Source organism: Anolis carolinensis, chromosome 1 (assembly GCF_035594765.1).
Source record: "Anolis carolinensis isolate JA03-04 chromosome 1, rAnoCar3.1.pri, whole genome shotgun sequence".
Classification (NCBI taxonomy): domain Eukaryota; kingdom Metazoa; phylum Chordata; class Lepidosauria; order Squamata; family Dactyloidae; genus Anolis; species Anolis carolinensis.
In genome coordinates, this window is record NC_085841.1 from 121058576 (window position 1) to 121070729 (window position 12154).

Genomic DNA, 12154 nt, shown 5'->3' on the forward strand with positions numbered 1-12154 from the left:
ATAGAGTTTACTATTACCCATGGTTTCAGGTATCCCCAGGGGGGGTTGATCACAAAAATATGGTATATTGGTTTGAATGTTTGATTAAAACACCAGGAGTCCAAGGCATGGCAATCCACTGAGTGACTGTGGACAAATCAAACCCTCTCAGCTTCATAGGAAGGCAATGGCAAAGCTCCTTTGAAGAAATCTGGTAAAGAAAATCCTGTAATAGCATTGCCTTAGGATGACCATGAGTTAGAAATGATTTTAAGGCACAGAACAACCTGACCTACTTGACCTCCCCCCCCCCTCAAAAATGTCCTCTACTTAGTAGAAGATAACTTTTTAAAGAACCTGTGCAGCTGAAAGCTGTAGATCTTAAAGTTTAAGAATAAACTCAGTCTGAGTCAGATGTCACCCTGAATCTCCAATTTCTCTACTTGTATAGGATTTAAATTTGGAGTCTTATTATCTTGGTGATCTTGTCACTCACATATCATTACTCCATGCACAGTGCCTTATAACTGCCTCAGGTTCCAATTCATAATTTTTCAACTTTGATTGTAATTTAGACTGGATTGTGCTTTGCATTTCTTAGAGAATTTTTATTAGCAGGTGTTTGAAAAAAGGGTAAGAGGAAAATGCATGAACTCCATAAATCCTATCCCCATCTGTGTTTGCCTTCAGATCATTTCTACAATGACTCTAAGGTGAACCTATCACGAGGTTTTCTTGGCAAGAAATGTCTAAAGGAGTGTATTACATTCTACTGAGGCTGAGAGAGTATTACTTGCTCTATCTGACACTATTCTCCAAAGCCGTACTTCAACACTCAAACCACTACTACACCACACTGGCTCTCAATATTTCCAGGTTTTACCAATATCATGTTGTTACCAACTCCCAACAGTCTGAGAAAAAATAGTCTGGGTATGATGTCACCACTAGTGGAAGAACAGATCTCACTGAAATCCAGTTATTGTCCAATTATTGCTCTTTTGCCAAAGTCACAACCAGCTTAATGCCTGTGTTTCCATTTTATTCTGATGACCTTCAAGGAGAACGGTGAAGGCAAGCAATGGGAGATAAAGGTGGGAAATAGCCTAAATTCAATCCGTGTTCTGCTCATTCACATTCAGCAGCAATAATTACACAAACACAGTGGGTCCTTGGTATCCACTGAGGTTTGGTTCCAGGACTCCACATGGATAGCACAATAAGTGGATGCTCAAGTCCCATCATACAGAATGGCATCGTAAAATGGCATCTCTCATATAATAATAAAAAATCAAGCCTTGCTTTTTGGAATTAAAAAAATATGTTCAGGTTGTGGATAGTTGAATCCATGGATACTGAATTAGTACATCCAGAGGGCTGACTGTAGTAAACTTTCACATCACCAAGCACTTTGCTAAGAATAAATGTGTTCTTCCTAAATTGTAGTATTTCCTTATGCTTTCAATGAGGGACGTATAGAAATTATATATGTTTTCCTATTTTCAGTTATTTCAAGGCAAGCCTACTCTGAAAATTTGGATGTTCACAGGTGCCTTCCCATAACTGATAATTAATTGTCTATGTGCTTTACCTAGGCCTTGGCCATTCCGTGCACTTTATTACCTTTAGTCGTTCCCATCCCTAGTCACTAAAGAATATGCATTTTCAGATTTCCATTCCCCTTAAAATTGCCCATGGCCTATGGTGCTTGACTACAGATTGGGATTACTGTCTATGTTTTAAGTTATTTTAACTTTTGTAAGATGTGTTATTATATTGTGATTTTATTGTGTTACTGTTTTTATTGATGTAATACTGTTTTGGGTTTGTCCCAGTGTAAACCGCCCCGAGTCCTTTGGGAGATGGAGCGGCGTATAAATAAAGTTTCATTATATTATTGACACAACGACATTGTATAACACAGCAAACAAGATAGATATGCTGGATTTCGTATCACAAAATCACAAGTCGAACACTTCTCAAGTGTCTAGGACTGTGTGATGTATTTTCGGATGATGCGGGCAGATCCCAGTGAGGTGGCCTTTTGCAGTTGGCAGTTCATAATTTTGTCAATGTCTATTGTTTCCAAATGCCGGCTGAGATCTTTTGGCACAGCACCCAATGTGCCAATCACCACTGGGGCCACTTGTACTGGTTTCTGCCAGAGTCTTTGACATTCAATCTTGAGGTCCTGATAGCGGCTGAGTTTTTCCTGTTGTTTTTCATCAATGCGACTGTCACCTGGGATGGCAACATCAATGATCCAAATCTTTTTCTTTCCCACAACTGTGATGTCTGGTGTGTTGTGTTCCAGAACTTTGTCAGTCTGGATTCGGAAGTCCCACAGTATCTTTGCATGCTCATTTTGCAGGTTTGTGATCCCACCAGTTCTTTACTGCTAGGAGGTGGTACTTGAGGCATAAGTTCCAATGAATCATTTGGGCCACATAGTTGTGCCTCTGTTTGTAGTCTGTCTGTGCGATTTTCTTACAGCAGCTGAGGATATGATCAATGGTTTCATTGGTTTCCTTGCACAGTCTGCATTTTGGGTCATCAGCTGATTTTTCAATCTTGGCCTTGATTGCATTTGTTCTGCTGGCTTGCTCCTGGGCTGCAAGGATCAGGCCTTCTGTCTCCTTCTTAAGGGTCCCATTCGTGAGCCATAGCCAGGTATTATTATTATTATTATTATTATTATTATTATTATTATTATTATTATTATTATTGCATGTTCAACACTGCATAATTTTTAATACCTAAATAATAGGGAAATATTTCTTCTCTCTATTGGAGTAAAAATCTGCTCCTCCTATCCTCTCCATGAAACACCTAAAGATATTCAGAAAGCAATCTTGACAGGGAGGCACTGTATCTGCAACACATGATATCTATTTCTCCAGCAGTGAAAGCACGTATTATTGATTTACCAGCATTATATGGCTCTCCCACATTTGTCAAAGGAAATACCAGGTGTCTTGCTTTCTGCAGAAGGGAAATCCCTACATGAAGAAATGCCTATTTACACATAATTGGGGATATTATCTTTGGTTATAGCCAACAGTAAATCTTTGAATTATTACTGTTAGAATTATTTATTGCTAATTGTGATGTTCTATTTTACCAAAAACATAATAATAATAATAATAATAATAATAATATATTTATATCCCGTCATCTCCCAAAATACACAAAGTAGAGTAAAATACATATAACAGTTTCAATTTACATTATATATATATGTATATATATACACACACACACTATACAAAACCCCTTCTAGTTTAAATAAAATTCTCCACATTGTATTGGTGCCCTGAAGCCAGTGACATGACGATCATGTTTGACCTCATAACCAACCCACACTGTGAACTCTAGTTGGCTGTTGTAAATTAATGTGGATGTTTGTTTAGATTTTATGTTATATAATTTTGCTTGACTACATGTACAGTAGTTTAATTTTTGAATGTTAGGTTTAATTTACTGAAGTTAGGCTTTAATTTGATGTTAGGTTTAATGTTATTTTTATATGCAGGGGTTCTCTGGAATTTTATGTCAATATTTGTTTGTTTACGGAGGCATTGAATGTTTGTCATTGTATGTTAGAATCCGCCGAGTCCCCTCAGGGAGATAGAACAGAATATAAATAAAGATGATGATGATGATGATGATGATGATGATGATGATGATGGTATTATGTTGTTGAGAAATACATGCTATGTGTTACTCCCCAAACTGCAAGATGATACCAGAGCAATGGCACCCTGGTTCTTATTATATGTTGCTCTATCATTCACAACCCACACTCTTAATCTTGCAATATAGAGTGCACCTGCAATCTCTTCCTTAAATGTTTAGGGTCCTCTCCAATCTGATAAAACAAGGCCTAGCTACTGTGTTAAAATCCTGAATTCTCTGTTTTCAATATAAATTTCTCAGTTTTGCCAAGTGGGTTGCAATTAAAGCCTTTCTGTTCATATGCAAACTATGATCAAAGCCTGTCCCAGACTATGATTTGTGTAATTTTATAGAGCTTTTATCTTATTGGGACCTAGACCATGGCTGATCTGTGCCATAGTGGAATATTACATCAGCAGAAGGGACATGGGTATCCTTGAAAGATATTCCCATAAATATGGATTACTGTCATGAATGAACAACTAAGGCTCAACCACTTAAATCATAATGGATTAACACCTCTGACGCTACAAAACCAGCCATGAAAAAGGTGATTAATAAAATGTCAGAGCCAGATAGAATGTCATTTAATTTATTACCATGATCTACAAGAGTTTTTAAAAAACTAATTTATTCCTCTAACCCTGTTTTGCTTTTTTTAAATAAAAAAAAATCAGACATGAAGATAATTGAGGCCTGCTAAAATATAGCAAAAGATTTAGTGCTTCCTTCTGTGTAATAATAATAATAATAATAATAATAATAATAATAATAACAACAACTTTATTTTTATACCCCGCCCCATCTCCCCAGAGGGGACTCGGAACGGCTTATACAGAAATAAAACGATAAAACAAATATTCCAACAGTAAAAACATCAACATCAATAAAACCATCATAAAAATCGACATACAGCATAAAATGTTAAAAACAAGAGACTAAAACATAGATCTGGGCCAAGGTGCAGAATATATCAAAATGGGAGAGGTAGTTTCTGTGTATTCTTAGAGCCACCGTGGCTCGCTATTCATAGAGCCAGTAAGAAGCTGCGGTGGCGCAATGGGTTAAACCTTTCTGCCAGCTAAAATGCTGACCTGAAGGTTGGGTTGCTGATCTGAAGGTTGCTGGTTCAAATTCATGACACAGGGTGAGCTCCCGTTTGTCAGCTCTAGCTTGCAGGGACATGAGAGAAACCTCTCAGCTAACACATCCTAGCGTTCCCTGGGCAACGTCTCTGTAGACGGCCAACTCTGTCACACCAGAAGCAATTTGCAGTATGTTTTTAAGTTGTTTCTGACACAATAAAAAAAATAGAGCCAGTGTGGTGTAGCAGTTGAAATACTGGCAGGGTTGCTGTCAGTTGGAAATGTCTTGAAGGCACACAACAAAACCTAAGCCATATATTCATCAGCTTTCTTCTTGATGCAAAAAATTACTCTTCCTGCCTCCATCCAGAAGAATCGTATTACAAAAAGATAAAACGGTAGCGCTAGACAACAGAGAGACTGTTGGGACTTTTCCACTTCCGTCTGTATAATCTTCCAATGAGACATGGAGATTGTACGCTTTGTACGAACATCATGCTTACTCTTAGCTTTTAAGCAATTATTGTTCTCCGAATATGGGCTCAAACTGTGCTGAGATATGCTGCAGGGCATTTTCACTTCTCTTGCTAACATCTGACAGCTTAATCATTAACGAAACCATCAGGCAATTTTTTCCTTCCTTGCTGTTATTATATAGATACATTTTCCCTCACACATTAGGATGAAAGGGAAGCAAAATAAACTTGATATAGTGGCAGATGTTTTATTACTCTAAGGAAAGTGCCATTTGTCTTGCAGAACAAAGTACTTTTTTTTAATAAAAAAAAAAAGCAAAGTGATCCTATATTTCCATTCCTTCACAAACAGATGCAAGTTAGACATCCCAAAATAGCTCAGAGACAGAGTTTTATAGTCAATATTTACAACCTCCGTTTTGTGACAAACTTGGGAGATGTGAGAGAGGAATTGGCGGTTTTAATCCCGATCCTCTGAGCAACTTACTTGATAACTGTTCCTTTGGCGCCCCCTGCTGTTGTCAACATGACTCTCGTGGTTAAACTAACCCGCAGGTCATCCTGGTCCAGGCCAAGCAGTTCTGCACAGTATTCCAGGGACTGGCTGGATTTATTCTTCAGAGTGCATCCACCTGATAAAATTAAAACAAAAACCAAACTAAAAAAAAGTTTTGTTACAGAAAGCAACTGGTGACATGCTGATAACTACGAGCTTTTATAACTCTTTGCAGTAAAACTATTTCAAAAAGCTTGAATAAGTGACAGAGAATCCCAGATAAACATACAGTATCAACCGAGTCAATATCCATAGTTTCCCTTGCTCCAAAAAAAAAAAAACCCAAAAAAACCCCTCCCCTCTAGAAGTGTTTGTGGGCCTCTCTAGGTCCTCCAGTGCTATTGTTTGGTATGTTTCCAGCCCAAGTATAGTTAATATATATGGTTTGCTATTATTCATGGTTTCAGGTATCTGTGGGGCCCAGGTGTCTTGGAAAGTATACTTAATGGATTCAGGGTTTGTACTGTATTTCTAAATACAGATTTTGTTGCATGTGAGATAAGAAGAAATCGCCTTACATTATTTAATTTTGAATCTTTTTAAGTTTGAAGGAGCTATCAATACAATTTTATTCTGCCAACCTCAAGAATGCAGATATTTCCAAACGTGTACATGATATTGTTGTTATTTTCATCATCGTCATTGTTAACACTGATACTATATTTATTTTTACCCAGCTCGATTCTTAGAATTGAGGCCAATAATTGAGTTAAGTTATTACAGCATTGCAGTGCTTTGGGAAAGTACGAGAAGGCTCACAGCCTACTGTTAGAGTGTTTGCTCTGTGTGCAGAAGATTGCTAGCATCTCCACTTCAAACAAGGAAGTGGCAGGTATCAGAAATGACCCCTGCATGAAACCATGACTACGTAGAACCAAAACAGATAATATTGGACTATGTTCCAGTTAGCTGCCTGAAATTTACATGTTTTCTGCTCCAAGCTCCGCAGAAGTAACATAGGCAGTGTAAAGCAACAACACTGTTGTTGCCCTGGGCCTTCAAGCTGACTCCAACTTATTAGTGAATCTATTACAGGGCTTGTTTGGCAAGGATTATTCAGAGGTTTGCTATTGCTCTTCTCTAAGGTTAAGAAAGTATGACTTGCCCATGATCGCCCAGTAGGTGTCCACAGCTGAGCAGTAATTCAAAATACGTTCCTACAGCCCTAGTCCAAGCCTTAACCCACTATATCACTAACTTGCCACCATAACAATGTTATCACAGCAGCCTAAGAACGTCAGCCCATTTGTTCATGCAGGAATCACATAATCCTTTGTTATTTTTCTTCCCAAAACTGACAACAGAATGAACTAAAGGGAAGATTTCAAGGCACTGGTTAATACAGGTATGCACTTGCTGCGAGGATTTAATAGGTTTTTTGTGCTGTAATCCACTTTATTGCTGGAAGAATACAGAGAACAATGACAGGAACAATACATGGACTTTAGTTCACTTTTGGAAGCCATGTTTTCATGAGAACCTAATTGGTTCCTAGTGTCTTTATGACAAAACTATTTACATCACCAGATAAATCTGTCGTCTTGTCCATTACTAAATTCACTTGAGATACACACTGTACTGTAATGTGTACAGACTAAAACATTAATGTGTAAAGTGACCCATAGAGATAGCATTTACAGATGCCTGCCCTTTCACTCTATACTGCAAGTATCAATTGATCACTTGTTCATTTGGAGAATACATGTGATGTTGTTCTCAGTCTATTTGGCCTGTGTTAACACCCTCTGCTTACTATCTCTCAGGAAGAATGAGACTCCACCACACTCCCAGGCAGCATATTCTACTGTCAAATAACTCTGACCTTCAGGGGGGAAAAAACATTTCCAAATGGTTGTGGAATCTCTTTTTCTGTAGTTCGAATGTTGCTCCATGTCTTAGAGCCTTATCTGCACAGGCCACAAACCCCAAATTCAGATGTCATCCAGAGCCTTCTGGCCTCTACTGGTTTTAGCCTGCATTAGCAGACATCAGGGAATGATCCAAAGCTTACTTGAAGTTGGTGTGGACAGCTGAGATAGATCTAACATGGAACCAATCCCACTATTCACATGGGCTGGTGCTGCCATCTCATTTTCCCTGTGCTATGTGACATGGAAATGTGTATAGCACTTATATTTTGCATAGTCTGTCACTGCGGCGTCAGCCATGGAGCTCCAGAAAGCTTCTGGCCCTTCACCGATACCCTTGTCAATGTCAATAAAGGTACCAATTTGAAAAGAGGACACTGATCACTCCTCTCCCCTGTCACCTTTGCTGACACTTGTGAAAGTGCCTGGCAAGAACCAGGAGTCTTCTGGAATGCCATAGCCACTGCTGCAATGACAAATGACATAAAAGACAAGTGTGACCATGCAGTGGACAGTCAGGACTGTTCCTAATGCTGCTGGAATTCAGGAGCAGAGGCGTAAACCTTAGAAAAATCAGGTCAATCCAAGGGAACATTCTTTGGACCAGACCCAGATTTAGGTGATTGCATAGATGGGCCCCTAGTCTCTGCAGTAGCAGAACACATGGCTATCATGTCCCCTCTCAGCCTTTTTTTATCTCCAAGCTAAACATACCCAACTCCCTAAGCCACTCCTCACGGGGCTTGGCTTCCAAACCTTTGACCATTTTGGTCGCCCTTCTCGGGACACGTTCCGTTGTGTCAATATACTTCTTGAAATGTAGTGCTCAAAACTGGACACAATATTCCAGACTGAGATCTGACCAAAGCAGACTAGCTGCCACATCACGGTGTTGGCTCATGTTCGGTATGAGATCTACTAAGACTCCTCTCTGACACATGCTACTGTCAAGCCAGATGTAACCATCTTAAGTGTTGTACCCTGCTGAAATTCATTCTGTTAGCTTTGGACCTGATCTTTGATTTGTTAAGGTAATTTTGGATTCTCATCCTGTCTGTGGTATTAGCTATCTTTCCAAATTTGGTGCCATCTGCAAATCTAATAAGCATGCTCTTTATTGCATCATCCAAGTCACTGATAAAGATGTTGAATAGCATTAACTGAGCTAACCAGATGTGCTGCCAGCTTCTTCAAAGTTAATGTTTCCAAGGTGAAGGACACCAGCCACTACTCGGAAAAGATCCAGTTTCTCTTCATCATCTAAACCAATCTTCTTCATTGCAGTGCACATTCTGTTGAAGTCTCCATGGTCATCCAGCAGAGGATCTTTCAGAGAGCCTAATTTCAGGTACTAAAAGGGAAAAAAACAGTTAAGCCTTCTCAAAACAATGGGAACCCTTCTATTTGGGAACACAAAAGTAAACAAATGAACACTTCTGAAGAAAGAAAAGAAACACCCTGCACACACATATGCACATACACAATGTCACAGGGTCATGTTATAGCAAAATAAAGGAAGCAAGAAAACAGGATGGACATGGACAACATTAGATGAGTGTGGAGAAACACACTGAGAGAGGAACATCAATTCAGAATTTCAGACAGTGTCAGTTGGACCAAGGTGTCAAAGCAGTGTTAGTGGGGCAAAGTCCAAATGGAAGGAGATTATGTGAGAAGTCTGCTCCTTTTCAGAAAAGGTTGAAGGAGGCCACAAACAGGGACAAATAGTATTCACTTGGCAATATCTGCTTTTTTCTGACTTGGCTACATAGCATTGAGACATAATCAAATATCACTTGTAATCCTATAGCCGGGTCAAAATTAACAGCTACAAATTAAACCAACAGAAAGCACCCAAACAGCTGCCACTTAAACAGTAATCAATGGAGGAACAAGTAGTGGATATAACACAGAAGTCAGCATTACACCTAGGTCTATTATTTTATGTTATTCTCTACATGGACTGGAAAAGGCTCCTTCTGAAAAAAATTATTTTCAGTTTATCAGGAGAAGCCATGGATTGAACCCAAGTATGTCTTCATACAGAGTATATGCTTCTTCCGTGATCTAAAGTTCTTCCTCATTTTGACACCATTAAATTAAAAAATTAAAACAAAAATGCATGTGTCTGAATATCTGATTTTGATTTTGTGTTATTTTGCTTTTATGTGCCACAGGAAAAACAGGCTAGAATGATTTCAGAATTGTTTGCAGAGCACACGTGAAGTGTGGAATTGTAAAATTTCGCATGAAATAAACAGTACTACTGGTACAGAAGTATATAATCTGATGCCCATTTTACTTGGATAGTGCATGATAGTTTTAGATGTTCAGCTGTTTGAGCTTTAGCACTACACACCACTAACAACCCAGAGATCGAAAAGGGATGAATCAAACAGCAAAATGACTACACTACATGCAAGGAGAAATAAACATGCATAATATAATTTTAACTATAAAAAAGCTGTATAAGACTGGAAATAAGATACAGTTGGACACACAGTTTATCCAGTTTAATCTTAGATGAGGGACCAACACTATTCTAAGAAACCTAAAAACAGAGGTGCTAACATGCATCTGAAAAATTCACATCACATAGCAATTTGATAAAAGTAAAAAAAATAAATCAAATTATCCAAAGTGATCACCTCATCTTCCTGAGGGGGGAGAGGACAAAAATAATGTAAGCATTAATAGATTGCTCCATTTCCTATTATTAAATATGTTCAATGAGGATCAACATTAGAAAAACAAAGAAAATGACCTCTGTAGTGGACTGGGTTGATGCCAGAAAGCATAGTATCTGCTTAGAGAAGGGAAGTAATATTCTTGCAAATCAGTTCCAAGTTCCAGACTAAGCTTAACAACTTTTTTGCTGAATATTTTTTGTAAGACTTCCTGCCCAGGTAGTTTTAAAAACATCAGACCACAAAAACAGCACTATGGATTTTACCTGATACTGGAAGTGTAGAAAGCAATTTGATATAGCCAAATTTAGGTAATACCCACTCTTTTATTGCATTGGGTGAATCAGACCACCCCTTCCCTATGCCAAGGCAGCGGGTGGGACAAGAGACTCCAGAAAGTGGCATGAAAGGGAAATATTGATCATGCAAAGCAGTATCTCATCATGCAGTTGTGAAAATACATTTATATACCTTGCCAGTTTATCACTATAACATCTAAACCAGTGTTTCTGCAGTAGTGGGCGTGACTGCATATAAAAAGTCTACCTGGACACAGTTTATGAGTTTCACATGCCTTTCCACAGTAATTAAATTAGAAGCCACTGCATTCATATGTTTAAAATTATCATATGAATGTATCTGGAGTTTATGATGAGTTTCCAGCCATATCCATTCGCTCAAACAAAGCGATTCATGGCATTATGTACTTTTTGCCCACTTGAATGTTCAGAAGGAAGCAAAAAGCTCTTACATCTCTACAGTGATTAACAAGATAGGATTAGTATAGGTATAAGTATCCAATTGAAGAATACTGCAATCACGCCAGTGTGGCTGTAAAATATTTCCAGATATGACAGTAATGAATTATCTTCCTTTCTCTTCACTAACTTATTAACTTATTTTGATATGCTTGAGGATCTTTCAGCTATCCTGCTATTCCTATCAAATTTCTTCACTGGCCAGACTGTTAGTGTCAACGGGAATGAGAGTTCAACTCCATCTGGAGAGCCACAAGTTTCCTAGATCAAAGCCCTTGGCAGGGTACAGGGAAAAATCAAGAGAAGGCACAAGTTGAGTCTCCCTTATCTGGAATTCCAAAATCCAAAATATTCCAAAATCCAAAATCGTCCACAGTGGAGGTTGAGATAGGGACACCCTTGCTTTCTGGTGGTTCAATGTATACACATTTTGTTTCTTGTACAATCTTGTTAAAAACATTGTGCCAAAAATAACCTTCAGGCTATGTTTTCTAAGCCAGGCATGGACAAACTTTGGCCCTCCAGGTGTTTTGAACTTCAACTCCCAGAAATCCCAGCCAGCCTACTGGCTGTTAGGAATTGTGGGAGTTGAAGTCCAAAACACCTGGAGGGCTGACATTTGCCCATGCCTGGTCTAAGGTATATAAAAAACATAAGTAAATGTTATGTTTAGATTTGGGACCCACCTCCAAGATATCTCATTATGTGTGTATATGCACATATAGGTATTCCAAAAAAGAAAGAAAGAAATCCCAAATCCAAAACATATCTGGTACCAAGCATTTTCAATAAAGGACACTCAATCTGTCTTGAAAGGGTGCAAACACAACCCTGCTGTATCAGCACACCGCCATATGCTTGATGCAGTAGTGTCACGTAAGACCTGCCATGATGATATAAAAAGCAGATCGACCCAATTCATACCGATTATTTTTCCTACTAGTCAACTTTTGATTTCTCACATGAGCTGCTACAGAAAAACGAGACATGTCAGGAGCCATGCCTGATTTGCATGAACTGGTACATTTTTGTTTGTTTATTTTATCCTGCCTTTCTACCAATAGAGGATC

General features: G+C 38.5%; 1 protein-coding gene across 7 annotated transcripts in view; it reads right to left on the reverse strand.

Annotated features, from left to right (window-relative positions):
* The window catches only part of myo6 (myosin VI), a 159187-nt gene that overhangs the window by 66705 nt on the left and 80328 nt on the right, over positions 1-12154 (reverse strand). For all 7 annotated transcript variants that reach the window (XR_010006448.1, XM_008122048.3, XM_008122043.3 and 4 more), the window contains exons 11-12: positions 8810-8990; positions 5703-5847 (exon numbers count right to left, since the gene is read on the reverse strand). Coding sequence is in view for 6 of the 7 variants with exons in the window: in XM_008122048.3 (XP_008120255.1) it covers positions 5703-5847; positions 8810-8990 (326 nt within the window). In the remaining variant the exon portion in view is untranslated. The remainder of the gene's footprint in view (positions 1-5702; positions 5848-8809; positions 8991-12154) is intronic.